General features: G+C 43.4%; 1 protein-coding gene across 2 annotated transcripts; it reads right to left on the reverse strand.

Annotated features, from left to right (window-relative positions):
• Positions 1-1,236: 1,236 nt before the first annotated feature.
• vcpkmt (valosin containing protein lysine (K) methyltransferase) lies at positions 1,237-4,524 on the reverse strand. 2 transcript variants are annotated; one of them, XM_021574334.2, is made up of 5 exons: positions 4,217-4,517; positions 3,832-3,945; positions 3,575-3,647; positions 3,243-3,362; positions 1,237-3,088 (listed from the first exon to the last, which is right to left on the reverse strand). In XM_021574334.2, the coding sequence occupies exons 1-5, from the start codon at positions 4,474-4,476 to the stop codon at positions 2,984-2,986; spliced, it is 672 nt and encodes a 223-aa protein (XP_021430009.1). In that variant the 5' UTR covers positions 4,477-4,517; the 3' UTR covers positions 1,237-2,983. The 2 variants fall into 2 exon arrangements, with proteins under 2 accessions (XP_021430009.1, XP_021430010.1); XM_021574335.2 differs by lacking the exon at positions 3,575-3,647 and having other exon boundaries at positions 3,843-3,945; positions 4,217-4,524.
• Positions 4,525-22,546: the final 18,022 nt, after the last annotated feature.

Below are 22,546 nucleotides of genomic sequence, written 5' to 3' on the forward strand. Positions count from 1 at the left end.
TATTTTTGCTGTGGCCTCAGACAAAAACACCTGATTCTACTTGGCAACTAATCATCAAGCCTTTGACAAGTTGAATCGGGTGTTTTTGTCCTGGGCTACAACAAAAAATGTGTGCTGTTGAGAGTACTTGATGACCAGCGTTGGGAAACACTGGTTTAGTGGACCCATCCGTTTGAGGCATATGAAAGGCAGTGGGTGCCTATTCTAGAAGCAGGTCACCTGAAAGGACAGAGCTAGAACCATTCCCATCCACCAGGCCTGTTCTGCAGCAATCTGTTTGCATGGAGTCCAGTTGCTTCCGAGTGGCACAGCGGTCTAAGGCACTGCATCTCAGTGCTAGAGGCTTCCCTACAGACCCTGATTCGATTCCAGGCTGTATCACAATCGGCAGTGTTTGGGAGTCCCATAGGGTGGCACACAATTGGCCCAGCGTCGTCCGGGTTAGGGTTGGGCAGGTTAACAGACTTGCCTGGTTAAATAAAATCATGCACAATAGAACGAGCAGGGTATTGCTCAGAGCCAGTATGATTTAACGTTCAGTGCTCCATGCTGTGCACCACTGTGTAAGGGCTGGACAGGGCACACACACTGAACGAATAGCTCAGTGCATCACAGAGAATAGTGATTGTCTGCTATCTACAGTGCCTTCAGAAAGTATTCACACCCCTTGACTTTGTGTTACAGCCTCAATTTAAAATGGATTAAGTTGAGATTGTGTCACTGGCCTACACACAATACCCCATAATGTCAAAGTGGAATTATGTTTTTTTTTTTTACAAATTAATAAAAAAATAAATCTGTCTTGAGTCAATAAGTATTCAACCACTTTGTTATGACAAGTGTAAATAATTTCAAGAGTAAAAATGTACTTTACAAGTCACATAATAAGTTGCATGGATTGTGTGCAATAAGTTATTAACATGTTTGAATGACTACCTCATCTCTCTACCCAACACATACAGATCACTGTAAGGTCCCTCTGTAAAGCAATGAATTTCGAACAGATTCAACCACGAAGACCGGGGAGGTTTTTCAATGCCTCGCAAAGAAGGGAACCTATTGGTAGATGGGTAAACGTTTTAAAAAGCAGACATTGAATATTCCTTTGAGCATGGTGAAATGATTCATTACACTTTGGATGGTATATCAATACACCCAGTCACAGTAAAGATAGACGTCCTTCCTAACTCAGTTGCCGGAGAGGAAAGAAAACAGCCCTCACCACTAGGCCATTGGTGACTTTAAAAGTTAGTTTAATGGCTGTGACAGGAGAAAACTGAGGATGAATCAACAACATAATTACTCCACAATAGTAATCCAATTGACAGAGTGAAAAGAAGGAAGCCTGTACAGAAAAATGGCTGCATCATGTTAAGGATATGCTTTTAATCGGCACGGACTAGAGAGTTTTTAGGATAAGAAACAGAACTAAGGCAAAATCCTATTGAAAAACCTGGTTGTCTCCTTTCCAACAGACACTGGGAGACTAATTCACCTTTCAGCAGGACAATAACCTAAAACAAAGACCAAATATACACTGGAGTTGCTTACCAAAACCATATTGAATGTTCCTGAGTGGCCTTTAAATCAGATTTTTAAAAATTGATGTCAAGACTTAAATGGCTGTCCTGCAATGATCCAACTTGACAGAGCTTAAATATGTTTGTGTATGCAAATATTGTACAATCCAGTTGTGCAAAGCTCTTAGACTTAACCAGAAAGACTCACAGCTGTAATCACTGCCAAAGGTGATTCTAGCATGTATTTATTCAGGGGTGTGAATACTTATGTAAATTAGATCTGTATTTAATTTACAAAATGTTTTAATGTTTCTACAAACATGTTTTCACTGTCATTATGGATAGTGTGTGGGGACTGGTGATAAAAATGTTTAAAATTTAGGCTGTAACAACAAAATGTGGAATAAGTCAAGGGGTATGAATACTTTCTGAAGACTATATCCACACACTAGCACTCTGCTGCTGAACATGATATACACTGAGTATACAAAACATTAAGAACGCCTGCTCTTTCCATGACAGACTGACCAGGTGAATCCAGACTGACATGGATGTCACTTGTTAAATCAGTGGATGAAGGGGAGGAGACAGGTTAAAGAATACTTAAGCATTGAGATATGGATTGTGTATGTGTGCCATTCAGATGGTGAATGGGCAAGACAAAATATGTAAGTGCCTTTGATCGGGATATGGTAGTACGTGCCAGGCGAACCGGTTTGTGTCAAGAACTGCAATGCTCCTGGGTTTTTCATGCTCAACAATTTCCTGTGTATTAAGAGTGGTCCACCACCCAAAGGACATCCAGCCAACTTGACACAACTTAGTATAGTCTGTACATGACACTTTAATTAGCTAAAATTATATTTCATTAACTTCTATTAAAAATTAACTTAATCATCCCACAAATGTGTTCCAACAGTTAAATACTGCAATGAGAAAAACAATGTTCTGAAGGAGAATGTTTTATTTTCCTTTTCAAAGGTAGACCCAGCGAAATGACGTTGCCACGTTCAGCACCACATATATTGCGATGAGTGAGATGCAAGACTTCGCTCCCACAGTCACACACAGTATCTGCACGTGTATGAGTTTGCGTCTCGTGGTACGGGACCAAAACAGCAGAGAAGTTTAGCCTCACGCTTCAACACTCTTAGCTGCTGCGGAAATTGATCCCCCTATGCTGTTTACTTTGTGCACCCAAGTCATATCGTGGAGTCTACCTCTAACTGGGATTTGTTTTAGAATCATGGTGCAATGAATATCACAGTCTGGTAAAACTCATAGTCCATACTAAGACAACATGGATATATCGATAAAGGATTTTGAAATTAGTTCTTTCAACATTAGTGCTCTCCCCTGGGGTCCATTCAATTTAAATTACCATGTGAACTGTACATGAGTGCAATTCAATGATTTGTATACCACAACCCTGACAACCACATATACACAAGACACTCATTCACTCAGACAGCTCTGCGAATGTGAAGGATGCGGATGTCAGGACTGTTATACTCTGGGTCCTGCTTGTTCAAAGGGATCTCCTCAGACTGGAAGTCTTGTAGAAGCAACTGATTGGACAACAGAACAGAGGAACAGCACGTCATTGAAGAGGAAGATGGTCCTAAGATCTCCACAGAAGAAATGAAAAGTTCACATATAACAGCTAACTACATTTCCTTACACAACAGTATATATGAGAACAAGAACTGACAGATTTCTCACCTCAAAAAATTGTTTCTCCACTTTGGGGTTGACACCCACTGTGCGTTGCTCATAGCAGCATATGATGGTGGTCTCTGGTCCAACCAGGTGCTTCAGGGTTTCCACCAGTGGCTTCACGGACTAAGTACAACAGACAGTAAAAGAGTTATTTTTCACCCATGTATTGAACTCAAAGTAACTCATCCCACTATCAATTGTGTTTTATTACTAAATGTGTTGGGCAGCTGTTTAGGTGTTCAAGCAATAAAAAGCAAGTTCAACAAAAAATGAGCCTAGGTTAGTACCCCCCAAAATTAAAATTGCACAAATTCAGTATTACAACAGTACAACACCTGTTCATAATAGATGCAGTCCGCCATCAGGATAAAATGTGGGTGTGGTAGAAACTCTGACACATTTTCACCCCTTTAAAAAGGTAAGAGAATTCCACATTTGAGACATGAACAAAGCTAGATTACATGGCCCATCTATAGAAAAGCCATGGTTTGCTTACACATTATAGCCTACTGTGATAACTATAGCTGTAGTTTGCCTTCTCTTAGGAAATAGAATCTATACTAACAAGTACTGGGATAAGTACAGTACAGACCATTTTAGTACCTTGGCTTCGATAGATCCACTGCTGACAAGTTCCTGGTTGTCTTGGATATTGACTTGGAGTAGAGACTGCAGGTCCTCGAGGTCTGTCACAGTAACCTGAGCCCTACAGGACAGAAAGAGAGAGGGATTAAGACTATGTTCATTGATGAAATTATTTGAATCATAATCAGTTCTGTACCAATGTAATTTCAGACCATTCGATAGGTAGCGAACGTAGCTATGTATTTATATACAGTTCAGCTAGACAGAAATGTTAGCGAGCTAACTAATGTTAGATAGTTTATTTTAGTTAGAAGCGAAGCAAATAGTTAGTCAACGATTCATATAGATAAAAGGCTCCCAATAACATTTAGTAGCTAGTTAACGTTACTCACCCCAAAGATGCTGCCATAAGGCCCACAACTCCTGTTCCTGCTCCTAACTCTAGAATGTTTTTGCTAGCCCACATGTTCACGCCCGAGCAAGGATCATACAACGGTTTAGTTTCTAAATATTTTGACAGGACAATTGCTGCATCCCACACCACACAACCAACGTCTCCTTTAAAGCACTGTTTGATTTTCAAGACAGATCCGTCGTTTTTCTCAACGTCTCTTGTAAAATAATTATTGTGGTGTAACGTATGCTCCGCCATCTTTTCTTCTTCGATGAGGTATAACGGCGGTTGGCATCCAATAAATGTTGCATTACCGCCACCTACTGGAGTGTTAAGAATACAAACAAAAATTATCTTCAAAAAATCATTTTAAAACAAATAAAAAACACAAAAATACCCTACCATCTAACACTACACTCACAAATAATACTACATAATAATAATAATAACAAACAAAACTCCCACGTCTTCCTTCCTTCAATTCTTCATATTTTAACAAGGCTAATCTGAAAACAAGGCTCCCTAAATTCAATCAGCATATCGATTGCGCAACCCGGGCTGGCAAAACCCTGGATCATTGTTATTCTATCTTCCGCGACACATATAAGGACCTCCCCTGCCCTCCTTTCGGAAAAGCTGACCATGACTCCATTTTGTTGCTCCCAGCCTATAGACAGAAACTAAAACAGGAAGCACCCGCGCTTAGGTCTGTTCAACGCTGGTCCGACAAATCAGATTCCATGCTTCAAGATCACATGGACTGGGATATGTTCCGCATAGCGTCGAACAACAACATTGATGAATACGCTGATTTGGTGAGCGAGTTTATTAGCAAGTGCATCGGTGATTTTGTACCCACAGCGTCTATTAAAACATTCCCCAACCAGAAACCATGGATTGATGGCAGCATTCGCGCAAAACTGAGAGCGAACCACTGCTTTTAAATCGGGGGTGATCGGAAACATGACCAAATACAAACAGTGTAGCTATTCCCTCCGCAAGGCAATCAAACAAGCTCCTGGCCCAGGAGGCATCCCCAGCCGCATCCTCAGAGCATGTGCAGACCAGCTGGCTGGTGTGTTTACGGACATATTCAATCAATCCTTATCCCAGTCTGCTGTTCCCACATGCTTCAAGAGGGCCACCATTGTTCCTGTTCCCAAGAAAGCTAAGGTAACTGAGCTAAATGACTACCGCCCGTAGCACTCACTTCCGTCATCATGAAGTGCTTTGAGAGACTAGTCAAGGACCATATCACCTCCACCCTACCTGACACCCAAGACCCACTCCAATTTGCTGACCGCCCCAATAGGTCCACAGACGACGCAATCACACTGCACACTGCCCTAACCCATCTGGACAAGAGGAATACCTATGTATTCCTATGTTCATCGACTACAGCTCAGCATTTAACGCCATAGTACCCTCCAAACTCGTCATTAAGCTCGAGACCCTGGGTCTCAATCCCGCCCTGTGCAACTGGGTCCTGGACTTCCTGACGGGCCGCCCCCAGGTTGAGGGTAGGTAACATCTCCACCTCGCTGATCCTCAACACTGGGGCCCCACAAGGGTGCGTTCTCAGTCCTCTCCTGTACTCCCTGTTCAACTCAATCATCAAGTTTGCAGACGACACTACAGTGGTAGGCTTGATTACCAACAACGACGAGACGGCCCTCAGGGAGGAGGTGAGTTCCCTCGGAGTGTGGTGTCAGGAAAACAACCTCAATGTCAACAAAACAAAGGAGATGATCGTGGACTTCAGGAAACAGCAGAGGGAGCAGCCCCTACCACGGGACAGTAGTGGAGAGAGTGGAACGCTTTAAGTTCCTCAGTGTACATATCACCCTGTGGTGAAGAAGGTGTACAATGCCTCTTCAACCTCAAGAGGCTGACGTATTGCCCGGTACGGCAACTGCTCCGCCCACAACCGTAAGGCTCTCCAGAGGGTAGTGAGGTCTGCACAACGCATCAACCTGGGGCAAACTACCTGCCCTCCAGGACACCTACACCACCCGATGTCACAGGAAGGCCATAAAGATCAAGGACAACAACCACCCGAGCCACTGCCTGTTCACCCCCGCTATCATCCAGAAGGCGAGGTCAGTACAGGTGCATCAAAGCGGGGACCGAGAGACTGAAAAACAGCTTCTATCTCAAGGCCATCAGACTGTTAAACAGCAATCACTAACATTGAGTGGCTGCTGCCAACATACTGACTCAACTCTAGCCACTTTAATAATGGAAAAATTGATGTAATAAATGTATCACCAGCCACTTTAAACAATGTTTACATACATTACTCATCTCATATGTATATACTATACTCTATACCATCTACTGCATCTTACCTATGCCATTCGGCCATCACTCATTCATATATTTTTATGTATATTCTTATTCAGTCCTTTACACTTGTGTGTATTAGTTAGTTGTTGTGTAATTGTTAGGTTAGATTACTTGTTAGATATTACTGCATGGTCAGAACTAGAAGCACAAGCATTTCGCTACACTCGCATTAAGACCTGCTCACCATGTGTATGTGACCAATCAAATTTGATATCTCCCTTCCCAGGCTCTAAGGCTTGTGACAATATAGCATGTAACTTCTTCGCCAAGAAATCTTACAGCCCCAGGAACCGCTCCTCCGCTTACACAATTATTTATTTATTCATGGGCCTTCTCTCCACCTTGGCAGTGTAATTTATCATTATAGCTATAAAGGCCACAAAATCCACCTTCTTAACCTTTAAAATGTCAGGATCCTGCTGGTGAAAGGCAAACCCTGCCCCATGCAGTGAAGGCCTATCCACCACCATGGACTCTTCAAGTGCCCCCATTCACATCCTCAACCCTTTTAACAGCTGCTGCACATATGCTCTGGATAGCCCTGACTTTGGACTCCTCATTCTCTTTCACCCTTGTGGGGCATTTGAAAGATGTGGCTTCATGGTTCTCACCACAATTGCAACATGTCACATGTTCATTACTTTTATAACACATAACATGATATTTTCCACAACTTGGACATCTTGGCTTCTCCCTTCTGCAAACACTTGAAAGGACCTAAAAGCTTTACATTGATCTCACTGAATTAGTCTTGGGATAAAGGCTCTGACTCTGTAGTTAAGATACGCTAACTGCACTTGAGTAGGGGGACTCCATATCAAAAACAAAAGAACAGAGAGACTTCACTTCTTCATTCCCCACTCAATTCATCCGACGTGCATCAATCACTCCAGGAATATTTATAGTCTCTTCAACATCTACTTCCCATGAGATTCCAGATATAACCCCTTTGATGGGTGCCCTGTTCCTAAGAGACACACACAACCCTTTAAACGTATAAATCCGGGTGAGACGCAACACGTTTTTTCTGATGCTCAGAAGCACAAAAAATCGAAACCAGCCCGCCTCTCATGATCCTCACAGCCTTCACTCTACCCAGCACTTTCTCCACCAGTTTAGATATCTCAAATGGATTCCTCAAGATTGGTAATTTGATCAGCTGCTCATTTACAAGCCATACTCCTACAAGACACAATGTGACATTCTCATAACTGTACTCTACTTTGCTACGTTTTCCATTCTTTTGGACAATATTCGAATTCTCCTTGATTCTACCGCCATTAGATTCAGAATCCACTTCATCGTCCGCTTCCGCATTTGGCTGGCTAACTAACTAGCGCCGTAGTAGGCTCCTGCCAAAGACAGTTCAGGTTTAGAAATGGTCTGCACTACTGCCACTGGCAACAATGTAGTTCCTCTGGGAGATTTTCTGGGATGTAGTCATTATGCCGATACTGTTCTATGATAGGTCACTCCCCGTTTCGTTCCGTTTACTCCCGTTTGGTTCTTAAACGGTAAATGGTTTCCGTAATGAATGCACCAAGGTAATCAAGGTAATTTCTCGATGAACACCATCTTGTTCTCTACAGTTGTTTTCCGCTTCCTTATTATGGTCACTGTGACGTGTAGCACCTCTCACCGGGGGTTTTTAGTTCTCCTTGCTCTTTTACCGTCTTCGAGGTTGGTAGGTTTGCTTGGTAGTGGTACCCTCCTTGGCAACAAACTTGGCAACCAAATGGTGATGATGATGAATTATGGTGTGTGGGCCAGACAAACATGACCCTGGCAAATTATTGTAATGTTTGCTTTGCCTTCGCGATGACAAACGCAACATCGTTTGTGGGTGAACTTTGCCTGGCATTGCGCTAGTGCGCTGAATCTGCTAGCTGACTCGCTCCCAATGACCTTCCACCTAGGCCTGGTGGGAAAGTTTTAAATGAAGGTTACCTGAGCGTTGAAGTAGCCATCAACGCAACATGCAATAATTTAAAAGATTTTACTGAGTTACAGTTCTTATAAGGAAATAAGTCAATTGAAATAAATTCATTAGGCCCTAATCCATGGATTGCACATGACTAGGAATACATATATGAATCTGTTGGTCACAGATACCTTAAAAAAAGGTAGGGGCATGGATCAGAAAATCAGTCAGTATCTGGTGTGACCACCATTTGCCTCATGCAGCGTGAGATCTCCTTGCATAGAATTGATCAGGCTGTTGATTGTGACCTGTGGAATGTTGTCCCACTCCTCTTCAATGGCTGTGCATAGCTGCTGGATATTGGCGGGAACTGGAACACACTGTTGTACACGTCGATCCAGATTATCTCAAACATGCTCAATGGGTGACATGTCTATTGAATATGCAGGCCATGAAAGATCTGGGACATTTTCAGCTTTCAGGAATTGTGTACAGATCCTTGCTACATGAGACTGTGCATTATCATGCTGAAACATGAGGTGATAGCAGTGGATGAATTGCACGACAATGAGCCTCAGGATCTTGTCATGGTATCTCTGTGCATTCAAATTGCCAAATTGCCATAAAATGCAATTGTGTTCGTTGTCCATAGGTTATGCCTGCCCTTACCATAACACCACCACCACCATGGAGCACTTTGTTCACAACTTCGATATCAGCAAACCACTCGCCCACATGACGCCATTCACATGGTCTGCGGTTATGAGGCCGGTTGGACGTACTGCCAAATTCTCTAAAATGACATTGGAGAGGGCTTATGGTAGATAAATTAACATTAACTTCTCTGGCAACATCATTGGTGGACATTCCTGCACGCAGCATGCCAATTGCACGCTCCCTCAAAACTTGGAACATCTGTAGCATTGTGTTGTGTGTTTTCTGGATCTGTTAGTTGTTTAGCAACCCCTTGTGGCAGTTTAAGTGCAGCAGTGTAGAACTAACCTGTTTGTGTCATGTGACAGAAAGCCATTTCAGAAGTGAAGCAATGTGTAAGATGTACAAGTGTGACAGAGTAGTTACAATCCTTCAACATCCTTTATAAGCGTTGTAAAATGCAATGTCTGTAAGTATATTTGTTTATTAACACAAGATAAATGCTTATCACATACATTTCATGTTTCTGTAAAAGACTAAGAACTGAGTTAGCTGTTAGCTTCTTTGCATTAGCTTCAGTGCTATTTCTCTCTAGGGACGCGTAGTTTAGCAATATCAAGCATACAGTTGCATTCTAGTAACTTTATCTTTGACTCTAGATTGAGTATTCTTATTCCTTATTGCGTACATTTAGTGCAGTTATTGTGTAAGACATTCTGTGCTCTACACTACTGTAACTGAAAATATGTCATTTTTGTTTGTTGCAGTTGCACACTGATTCAAGTAAACTTCCAAAATGCCAGCCTGCTAGTGAAAAGACAGGCATAGCTACCCATAAGAGAGGAACCTCCACGTAGAGCAGCAAGGATTTGAGAGCTAAGGGGCTGTCATCTTGGCACAGAGCAAGCCATCACGACATCACCAGCTTAAGTCTTGATCCTCCGTACCACACTTACCTCACATCCTGGCAAAAAAGTAGTAAGGAAAATGCTATGCAGCAAGACGAAAACAGAGACATGGAGAATTCGATGCACAGTCTATAAGTTCTTGCTCTTACAAATCATCAGTCAGTTTGAGGTTGTCAGCCAGTTCAAGGGTGCCAAAGCGAGAGCCAAAGCAGAAGCAGCCCAAGCCAGAGCAGCTTATGCAAAGAGAGAGATAGGCATTAAGGTTGAGAAGGCCCGCCTCAAAGCTACCTTGGATGCCCTGCAGGAAGAGAAAGAGAAAAATGCTTCTCTTGCTGAGGCAGAAATACTGGAGGCAGCTCTGCAGGAAGTAGATCTTGGTTTGGCCGGCAGGGTCTCGCCCCCAATCCCACGTCAGAAAAGCCTTCAGCACACCTTAGAGCACGCTAGCCTTAGTTCAAGTCAGCCGTTCAACAGAGTGAGGGGCGAAAAACCACTTGACTCTGCCGACACAGATACATCAGATAACATGCCCTGTGCCACCAACCAAACGCAGACAGATGAGCAGCTTACACCAGGTCATACGATCCTCGCCAGCACAAGCAAAGCCAACAACCAGAGGAATGGAGGGATACAAGAAGAAAGTCACCAGCAGTCTCCTACTCGTTCCCGTGGGATCCCGTGCAGAGCCTCTACTCAAGGTGACCATGGCATAACCCCCACCACCTTGCCCGCAGCCAGTTGGTCACTACCAGGTTAACCACATTAGATTATAAACCAGAGAACTATTGGGCTTGGAAAGCCTCCTTCCGGCAGAGTTAGGCCTTTCAGCGGGAGAGGAGCTTGTCCTTCTCATCAAATGGCTTGGCGCAGAGTCCTCCGAGCAGGCACACAGAATAAAGGCAGTCCATGTCAGACATCCTCCACCTGCGTTGATGATGCTCTGAGAGAGACTTGAGGAAAGCTACGGCTCACCCGAAGCCATTGAAAGGTCTCTCTCTGCCATGTTGGATAACTTACCCAAGGTGACAAATAAAGAATACCAGAGAATCTGTGACCTTAGAGATCTACTATTGGAGCTTGAAGCTGCAAAGCAAGATGGCTACCTACCTGGCCTATCGTACCAGGACACATCCAGAGGGGTGAGCCCAATTGTAGAGAAGCTCAAAATTCAAGCTAGAAAACAACGTCACCTTCCCTCCATTCTGAGTGTTCGCCAACTTTATCCGTAGAGAATCCAAAGTCAGGACAGACCCCAGCTTTAACCTCTTCTCCTCCCATGCGGCAACCTGTCAGAAGAGACTAGCAGCAAGACAGACATGGGAAGACAATATCTGTCCACAAGACAGTGTTTTCAACTGAAAACACAGGGGATAAGAAGAAACAAGTGGATTTGAATAAGCACTGCCCCATCCACAATAGAGTTAAAGTTAAAGAAGTGTAGAGGTTTCAGAGAGAAGTCCCTGGAAGACCACAAACAGTTCCTCAAAGAGAACTCTGTGTGTTTTCAGTGTTGCTCTTCCACAAATCATCTCGCCAAGAACTGGAAGGAAACGGGGGAAATGCAACAAATGCGAAAGTGACCAGGACCACTCAGCACTCTATCCCGGCCCAGTTCCATGGAAGTTAAGCTCATCCCCTTCCTCTTCAGAGCATGGCGGGGAGGAAGCGGAACCGGCCAATCAGGAGATCACATCTAAGTGCACCAAGGTGTGTAGAGAAGAAATGAGCACGAGAGCATCCTCCAAGATATGCCTCGTTAATGTGTTCCCAAAAGGACGTTGTGAAGATTCCAAAAGGATGTATGCTAAACTGGATGAACGAAGCAATCGGTCTCTAGCAAGATCAGAGTTCTTTGACATTTTCAAAGTCAAGGCGTGTGCGGGACTCACAGAGACAGCCGGTAGGAGGGCCTGTGGTTACGTTGTGGAGTCAGTCGATGAGAAAATGAGTCTCCGACTTCCCACACATCAAATGTAACCTAGTCCCTAACAACCACTTAGAAATTCCCACTCCAAAACACAGCTCGCCACCACAGTCATCTGATATGCATCGCAGATCCCACCTCTGGATCATGACGCAGACACACTTCTCCTCTTAGGCAGAGATGTCTTTTTAAAAATAAAAAAAAATGTAACCCTTTTTTCTCACCAATTCCTTCAGATCATGGACATTAAGGTCTGCCAAGACAGCTCCAACAGCTCGGTCACGCCCTTGCCCTTCCAGACACCAAGACGACGGCTGCCTAACAATAGGGAGTACGCTTAGTCATCTCCCCTCACTCCGTTGTACTCTAGAAAAGCGGCCTCAGATGAAGGAGCACTTCCTCGAGTTTGTGCAGAAAATGCTCCACCACTCCAGGAAGGTCTAGAATGCTGGTACCTCCCTTCATTTTGAGTCAATCACCCTAAAAAGCCAGACCAGATCCGTGTGGTGTTCGACTCAAGTGCACCATTCGAAGGAGTCTCCCTCAATGATGTACTCCTCACAGGCCCTGATCTCAACAACAGCCTGCTGGGGGTACTCATGAGGTTCAGGAAAGAACCCGTGGCCATCACTGCTGATATCCAGCACATGTTCCACTGCTTCGTGTTGAGGGAGGACCACAGGAACTTCCCCCGCTTCCTGTGGTATCGCAACAATGACCCCAGCAGTGACACATTACAGCAGACATATTCACATTCCAAGCTGTAGACGACAAGAAGCCATACACACGCAGGGGAGTGCTCTCTACGGTCAATAGCCTATTTTAATCCACTTGGCTTCCTAGCCCCTGTCACCATACAAGGCATGCTACACCTCAGAGAGCTCTACGCGAGTGGAAGATTGGGATTCACTCCTTGCTGCAAACATGGAAGAGGAGTAGAACAAATGGAGAGATTCACTTCAAGACTTACAGGAGCTACAGATACCTCGCACCTACACATATTACTCTACCTCTAATGCTCAGCTTAGCGAGCTTTGTGTCTTCGCAGATGCATCGGTGAAAGTTATCGCAGCTGTAGCTTACCTGAAGGTCAACACTCAAGATGGAAAAAGTGAAGCCAGACCTCACTGTCCCCAGACTGGAATTCGAGATCGCAGAGTTGATAGTTGAGGAGATGGATCTGAAGTTTGACAGCATCACATACTATTCAGACATCAAAGTGGTGCTTTGGGTACATCCACAACCAAACAAGGCAGTTCTACGTCTATGTGAGCAACAGTTCAGTGTATCCGGCCATCCACATCCCCAGACCAATGGAGTTTCGTGCCCACAGATCTCAACCCAGCTCACCATGGGTCTAGAGCCGTAACAGTAGCCCTCCACAGCAACATGACATGGCTGTCAGGACCAGCCTTTCTTCAGAATCCAGCCCTGCACTCCTCCAAATCTCTAGAGTTGTTTGACCTTATCAACTCTGCTTCTGATATAAGCCCACAGGTGACTACTAATGTCACTCAAATCTCCAAGAACCTTCTGAGCTCCAAACGCTTTGAGTGTTTCTCCAAGTTGAACAATCTCATAAGGACAGTAGCACACTTAATCAACATAGCTTGGACCTTCTTTCAGCCTGCATAATAGAGCACCTGCCATGGATGGCACATCTGTCAGAAGAAACCCACTGAAGGATAGCTGGAAAGAGCCCAGACGAGTGTTATGCAGAGGAATTAGGTGCATAGCAGCAGAACGCAGTCTTCCTACTGACAGCAGTCTACGAAGGCTGCATCCTATCGTTGACAGTGATGGACTGCTCAAAGTTTGCGCAATTTGGCCTCCATCTAAATTAAGAACAAACGATGTCAACTCCATCATCATTCCAGGTCGCCACCACCTGGCAATCTTGCTTGTGCGTCACCACCATGAGGCTGTGAAGCATCAAGAGACATTTCACAGAGGGTGCCATCCAAGCAGATGGACGAAGATGCTCCGCGGGAAGACGGAACACCAGCAGATGGCAGAACTGCCAAATGAGCAGCTGCAGGTAGCACCGCCTTTCAACAACGTAGTTGTTTAGGTTTCGGCACATGGGCGGTGGTCTCATGCCGCACCAGAGGAGGACACGCCAATAGCAAAAGGTGTGCGGTGATGTTCTCATGCACAAGAGCTGTTCACATAGAAGTAATTAAATCACTAAGTGCTTCCAGCTTCATAAACGCCCTGAGAAGATTATTCTCAGAGGCATAGCAAAGCAGGTACGTTCAGATTGCGGTACAAACTTTGTTGGTGATACCGAGACCTGAGGATGGATTGATCAAGTTCTAGTTCAGAGAGCACAGAGATGTATCTCCAAGAACAGAAATGTACCTACAATTGAGGTCGGAAGTTTACATACACCTTAGCCAAATACATTTAAACTCAGTTTTTCACAATTCCTGACATTTAATCCTAGTAAGAATTCCCTGTCTTAGGTCAGTTAGGATCACCACTTTTATTTTAAGTATGTGAAATGTCAGAATAATAGTAGAGGGAATGATTTATTTCAGCTTTAATTTCTTTCATCACATTCCCATTGGGTCAGAAGTTTACATGCTACCAAATACTAATTGAGTGTATTGCCTTTCAATTGTTTCACTTGGGTCAAATGTTTCGGGTAGCCTTCCACAAGCTTCCCACAATAAGTTGGGTTAATTTTGTCCCATTCCTCCTGACAGAGCTAGTGTAACTGAGTCAGGTTTGTAGGCCTCCTTGCTCGCTTTTTCAAGCAAGGAGGCCACACGCTTTTTCAGTTATGCCCACAAATTTTCTATGGGATTGAGGTCAGGGCTTTGTGATGGCCACTCCAATACCTTGACTTTGTTGTTCTTAAGCCATTTTGCCACAACTTTGGAAGTATGCTTGGGGTCATTGTCCATTTGGAAGACCCATTTGTGACCAAGCTTTAACTTCCTGACTGATGTCTTGAGATGTTGCTTTAATATATCCACATAATTTTCCTCTCTAATGATGCCATCTATTTTGTGAAGTGCACCACTCCCTCCTGCAGCAAAGCACCCCCACAACATGATGCTGCCACCCCCGTGCTTCACGGTTGGGATGGTGTTCTTCGTGTAACCGATGTGAAATGGCTAGCTAGTTAGCGGTGGTGCGCGCTAATAGCGTTTCAATCGGTGACGTCACTCGCTTTGAGACCTTGAAGTAGTGGTTCCCCTTGCTCTGCAAGAGCCGCGGCTTTTGTGGAGCGATGGGTAACGATGCTTTGTGGGTGACTGTTCTCTGTGTGTGCAGAGGGTCCCTGGTTCGCGCCCGGGTAGGAGCGAGGAGGCGGACTGAAGTTATACTGTCAAGCCTCCCCCTTTTTCCTCCAAACATAACGATGGTCATTATGGCCAAACAGTTCTATTTTTGTCATCAGACCAGAGTACATTTCTCCAAAAAGTACGATCTTTGTCCCCATGTGCAGTTGCAAACCGTAGTCTGGCTTTTGTAAAGGTGGTTTTGGAGCAGTGGCTTCTTCCTTGCTGAGTGGCCTTTCAGGTTATGTTGATATAGGATTTGTTTTACTGTGGATATAGATACTTTTGTACCGGTTTCCTCCAGCATCTGTCGTGATACCTCACATGTTAGATCCCTTACTTCAAAGGCAGTTATAGTCAAAGAACTAATCACTGATCATAATCTTGATGTGATTGGCCTGACTGAAACATGGCTTAAACCTGATGAATTTACTGTGTTAAATGAGGCCTCACCTCCTGGTTACACTAGTGACCATATCCACCGTGCATCCCACAAAGGCGGAGGTGTTGCTAACATTTACGATAGCAAATTTCAATTTACCAAAAAAAAGAAGACATTTGTCTTTTGAGCTTCTAGTCATAATCTATGCAGCCTACTCAATCACTTTTTATAGCTACTGTTTACAGGCCTCCTGGGCCATATACAGCGTTCCTCATTGAGTTCCCTGAATTCCTATTGGACCTTGTCGTCATAGCAGATAATATTCCAATTTTTGGTGACTTTAATATTCACATGGAAAAGTCCACAGACCCACTCCAAAAGGCTTTCGGAGCCATCATCGACTCAGTGGGTTTTGTCCAACATGTCTCTGGACCTACTCACTGTCACAGTCATACTCTGGCCCTAGTTTTGTCCCATGGAATAAATGTTGTGGATCTTAATGTTTTTCCTCATAATCCTGACCACCATTTTATTACGTTTGCAATTGCAACAAATAATCTGCTCAGACCCCAACCAAGTAGCACCAAAAGTCGTGCTATTAATTCCCAGACAACACAAAGATTTCTTGATGCCCTTCCAGACTCCCTCTGCCTACCCAAGGTGGTCAGAGGACAAAAATCAGTTAACGACCTAACTGAGGAACTCAATTTAACCTTGCGCAATACCCTAGATGCAGTTGCACCCCTAAAAACATTTGTCATAAGAAACTAGCTCCCTGGTATACAGAAAATAGCTAGCTCTGAAGCAAGCTTAGAGAAAATTGGAACGGAAATGGCGCCACACCAAACTGGAAGTCTTCCGACTAGCTTGGAAAGACAGTACCGTGCAGTATCGAAGAGCCCTCACTGCTCAACTCAACTTAATTGAGGAAAATAAGAATAATCCTAAATTTATTTTTGATACTGTCGCAAAGCTAACTAAAAAGCAGCATTCCCGAAGTGAGGATGGCTTTCACTTCAGCAGTAATAAATTAATGAACTTCTTTGAGGAAAAGATCATGATCATTAGAAAGCAAATGACTCTTTAAATCTGCGTATTCCTTCAAAGCTCAGTTGCTCTGAGTCCGCACAACTCTGCCAGGACCTAGGTTCAAGAGAGAGACTCAAGTGTTTTAGTATTAAATCTCTTGACACAATGATGAAAATAATCATGGCCTCTAAACCTTCAAGCTGCATACTGGACCCTATTCAAACTAAACTACTGAAAGAGCTGCGTCCTGTGCTTGGCCCTCCTATGTTGAACATAATAAACGGCTCTCTATCCACCGGATGTGTACCAAACTCACTAAAAGAAGCAGTAATAAGGCCTCTCTTGAAAAAGCCAAACCTTGACCCAGAAAATATAAAAAACTATTGGCCCATATCGAATCTTCCATTCCTCTCAATTTTTAGAAAAGGCGGTTGCGCAGCAACTCACTGCCTTCCTGAAGACAAACAATGTATACAAACTGCTTCAGTCTTGTTTTAGACCACATCATAGCACTGAGACTGCCCTTGGTGGTAAATGACCTTTAAAATGGCATCAGACCGAGGCTCTGCATCTGTCCTCATGCTCCTAGACCTTAGTGCTGCTTTTGATACCAACGATCACCACATTCTTTTGGAGAGATAAGAAACCCAAATTGGTCTACACGGACAAGTTCTGGCCTGGTTTAGAACTTATCTGTCGGAAAGATATCCGTTTGTCTCTGAATAGTTTGTCCTCTGACAAATCAACTGTAAATTTCGGTGTTCCTCAAGGTTCCGTTTTAGGACCACTATTGTTTTCACTATATATATATATTTTACCTCTTGGGGATGTCATTCGAAAACATAACGTTAACCTCTCTGCGCACCGAACCCGTTAGCGGGATTAAATTCGACAAAATACGGTGATCGCTACATAAATAGTCATATTAAACATTCATGAAAATACAAGTGTCTCACATGGGTCGAAAGCCTAGAATCTTGCTAATCCAACTGCCTTGTCAGATTTAAAAAAGGATTTACTGCGAAAGAATACGATACGATTATCTGAGGATAGAGCCCCTTTAAAAAAAACTATTTAAACCAGCACAGGCGTAACAATATCACAAATTGCAATAAAATAAATAGTTTACCTTTGACGATCTTCCTCTGCTTGCAATCCCAATGCTCATTGTTACATAATGAATAGGCTTTTGTTTGATCAAATCCTTTTTTATAGCCTAACACGATACATTTTGTGAACCGCTTGTGTCGTGAATTCCGTCTCATTCCATTTTCGACGACACACACTAAACGTGACTTTATCCAGTCATGTTTGGTTTCATTGCAATCAACTGGTTTGTTTGTAACACAATCAAACGTGATGGGTCATTTCGCGGGACGTATTGACTGAAAGAAACCGATTTGAAGACAAGTAATGACATCATTGTGCACCAATGATATGACCGCTGTTTCGTTGATTGACTGTATTTTAACCCAATGACCACTGATCGTCTTGAAATCTAGCTGGGTAGATAGCCAATGAGCTGAGGTAAACGGCAATATGTAATGTTTATGTGTTGGAAGACCAACCCATGTAGTAAACTCCGGCGTAAAGAGGGTCATTCGCCATTGAAGATTCATACCGGAAGGAGCCACGCATGTTACGCACAGCATTATTTTGGTAAAGCGCATCTTCAGCTGTTTATATATCAATCAGTATGGCGACTAAGTCAGGGAACGCTAAATCTAAGTCTAGATATACAGATGTACACACAATTTTAGAAGAAATTGATTGGGAAAGTGAGACAGAGATTGTTGGAGGACGATTCATTTAGCGATTCCCAAATGGAGGAATAGTTTTTGAGGGAATAATTTTGCACGCCCAATTTTTCAGTTTTTGATTTGTTAAAAAAGTTTGAAATATCCAATAAATGTCGTTCCACTTCATGATTGTGTCCCACTTGTTGTTGATTCTTCACAAAAAAAATACAGTTTTATACCTTTATGTTTGAAGCCTGAAATGTGGCAAAAGGTTGCAAAGTTCAAGGGGGCCGAATACTTTCGCAAGGCACTGTATATATATATATATATATATATTATATATTTAACCTTTATTTAAATAAGCAAGTTAGTTAAGAACAAATGACAGCCTACCAGGGAACAATGGCCTTGTTCAGGGGCAGAATGACAGATTTTTTTTACCTTGTAAGCTCTGGGATTTGATCCAGCAACCTTTCGGTTACTGGCCCAACGCTCACTAGGCTACCTGCCGCCGCCATGCAGTCTTGGGTGAACAGGCAGTACAGGAGGGGACTGAGCACACACCCATGAGGGGCCCCCGTGTTGAGGATCAGCGTGGCAGATATGGTTACCTACCCTTACCACCTGGGGGCGGCCCGTCAGGAAGTCCAGGATCCAGTTGTTTAATCCCAGGGTCCTTAGCATAGTGATGACCTTTGAGGGCACTGTGGTGTGCTGAGCTGTCGTCAATTAATGGCATTCTCACGTAGGTGTTCCTTTTGTCCCGGTGGGAAAGGGCAATAGAGATTGCATCATCTGTGGATCTTTTGAGTCACTATGCAAATTGGAGTGGGTCTAGGCTTTCTGGGATAATGGTGTTGTGAGCCATGACCAGCCTTTCAAAGCACTTCTTGGCTACAGATGTGAGTGCTATGGGTTGGTAGTCATTAGTCATTTAGGTAGGTTCCCTTACACGGAACCCAAACTGGCTGCGCACGTGCGCCATCGTGTGCCATTGTGCATAAATGTATTTTGTCCCCCCACACCAAACATGATCAAGGCACGCAGGTTAAAAAATCAAAACAAACTCTGAACCAATTATATTAATTTGGGGACAGGTCGAAAAGCATTAAACATTTATGGCAATTTAGCTAGTTAGCTTGCACTTGCTAGATAATTTTGTTCTATTTAGCTAGCTTGCTGTTGCTAGCTAATTTGTCCTGGGATATAAACATTGAGTTGTTATTTTACCTGAAATGCACAAGGACCTCTACTCTGCCAATTAATCCACACATAAAACAGTCAACCAAATCATTTCTAGTCATCTCGCTTCCTTCCAGGATTTTTCTTCTCTTGACTTCATATTGCGATGGGCAACTTTCATAAATTAGGTGCATTACCGCCACTGACCTTGTTCGTCTTTCACACCCACTTGGGTATAACCAATGAGGAGATGGGAGAGGCAGGTCTTGCGGCGCGATCTGTGTCAGAAATAGAACTGATTTCTATTTTAGCCCTTGGCAATGCAGATGCTCAATGGCGCGTGCAATAATTGAATAACATACATTTATTAATCTATTTTGCAATGCTTGCGTGTGGTCTGCCATTTAGTGTTCTTGGGCATAGGGACTATGGTGGTCTGCTTGAAACATGTTGGTATTACAGACTCCGTCCTGGTAATCAGTCTTCCGGAACAGCTGATGCTCTCATACATGCTTCAGTGTTGCTTTCCTCAAAGCGAGCATAGAAGTAATTTAGCTCGTCTAGTAGGCTCGTGCCACTGGGCAGCCCACGGCTGCCCATTTAACCACTAACGAAATCCCCTCACATTGATCCAAACTAGGTTTTGCTAATCAGGAAACTCTTGGGTATGTTGTGGTGGACTGTCATTATAATTGCTTTACGGGGAACCTGGTAAAATTATGTTTGTAGTATAGCTAGCCACTGAATGGCATTGAATTCAATCAGCGTGCAGTGAAAGCTATAACTACTTTTGGAGCAAACCAGTGCTCTCAAATCGTATCCTGATGTCAACAGCAGATGAGAGTTGTATTCATAACATTGCTAACTTAACTAGTTAACATACATTTTGAGAAAAAAGTTATATTAAGTGACTAGCTTAGCAACGTTTGGTGGTCAATGAGACAGAGATCTAGCTAGTAGCTAACCAACTGAACTTGCAAACATTATAACAAAAGTATAATTTCTGATTTAAAAAAATACTCAAACAGGCTCTGCATTTCAGCAATCACAGTAGCAAGTCGTCCTGGTGCACAGTTTAATTATTTAGCCGTTGAAACATTTTTTTTTGCCATTGCACTCACTGGCTTTCATGCGATATAAACGTGAGCTTGTCCAAGGTGTCAGATTTGATGACAGTTGCTATCCATTGGAGTGCTGCTATTGGTTGCCCAAAATTATGGGGAAGAGCTACATTTTCATTGAATAATGTGATCATAAAAATAGTTTCTTTGCTTTGTTCTGATTGACCAACCTACCGTTTATTTCTGTATTTATCATGTGGCATGAAATAAAACTGGGGGAAATAGGATGTACTGATTGTTTACCCAGTAGATGGGGCTGTTTGGTTTGTTGTGGAGTTTTAGATCATGTTGACCTGTTTACACCGGTCTCTTCCCAGGGTGGTACCAGCTGCTGAGTACAGTTCATGAGCATATCCACTGCCTATACAAGCTGTCCGATGCTGTGTCTATGCTAGACATGCTGCTGTCACTAGCCAATATATGCACCATCTCAGACTGTTAAGTCAAGCAGGAAAGTGAATAAATGTAATCAATTAAACATTTTTCACCCAACATTTCTGCAATAGAACATAAAAAACGGTTGTTCAAATTCATAGACACGCTAACCATATGATCCAGTCAGATTCAAGCTATCCCTGGAGTTGGTTGACCTCAGTCTAGTCAGTATCTGAAGAAACAACCACCCACTCATCCTTCTCACATAGCAGCCAGTCAATGCAGCATGATTGAATACAGTGCGTCAGCAGCAGCGCCCTCTCTTCTCCTCTCTGATTGACAAAGAGGCTGCTGTGCTCTGCTGTCTATGTAACATTGGTTGCCCTGTCAGCTTCAGTTGTCTGGGCAGCAGCCCCAATAGCAATGTGTTTGGTAACCACTGGCCCCCCCAGCTGTCTGAAAGGATCTCTGTAGAGACACGTGCTGACTGCCGGCCTTCTCCGTCTCATTCATCTCACTTTCAGATGACCCGAGTTACGTAACCGTTACTGTATTTGACCAGACCAATCTCTCTGCAGTACACGACAACTGTAGATGTCTGTTTTGACTGCATGTACTGTACGCTAGTAGTGTTTGGAATTCACATGAAATTAGTAATAAAATAACAAACGCAACTGAATTTCATTCACAGCAATTCAACCCAGATGGATTTTTTTTAAATTTACCAACAATGTAATTATCAATTATCAAAGTGTTCTTCCTGAAGTTATCCTGCTCTGTGCCTGCAACGCGTCCTTAGTTCACAGGCCATCAAGCAGGGTCGTTACCCCATTCTGGATCTTATCACTGGCCAGCAGCCCATGTCCAACAACAGCTACATCTCTTTTTTTATTTCACCTTTATTTAACCAGGTAGGCTAGTTGAGAACAAGTTCTCATTTGCAACTGCGACCTGGCCAAGATAAAGCATAGCAGTGTGAGCAGACAACACAGAGTTACACATGGAGTAAACAATTAACAAGTCAATAACACAGTAGAAAACAAAGGGGGAGTCTATATACAATGTGTGCAAAAGGCATGAGGAGGTAGGCGAATAATTACAATTTTGCAGATTAACACTGGAGTGATAAATGATCAGATGGTCATGTACAGGTAGAGATATTGGTGTGCAAAAGAGCAGAAAAGTAAATAAATAACAACAGTATGGGAATGAGGTAGGTGAAAATGGGTGGGCTATTTACCAATAGACTATGTACAGCTGCAGCGATCGGTTAGCTGCTCAGATAGCTGATGTTTGAAGTTGGTGAGGGAGATAAGTCTCCAACTTCAGCGATTTTTGCAATTCGTTCCAGTCACAGGCAGCAGAGTACTGGAACGAAAGGCGGCCAAATGAGGTGTTGGCTTTAGGGATGATCAGTGAGATACACCTGCTGGAGCGCGTGCTACGGATGGGTGTTG

Source organism: Oncorhynchus mykiss, chromosome 19 (assembly GCF_013265735.2).
Source record: "Oncorhynchus mykiss isolate Arlee chromosome 19, USDA_OmykA_1.1, whole genome shotgun sequence".
NCBI classification, from domain to species: Eukaryota; Metazoa; Chordata; class Actinopteri; order Salmoniformes; family Salmonidae; genus Oncorhynchus; species Oncorhynchus mykiss.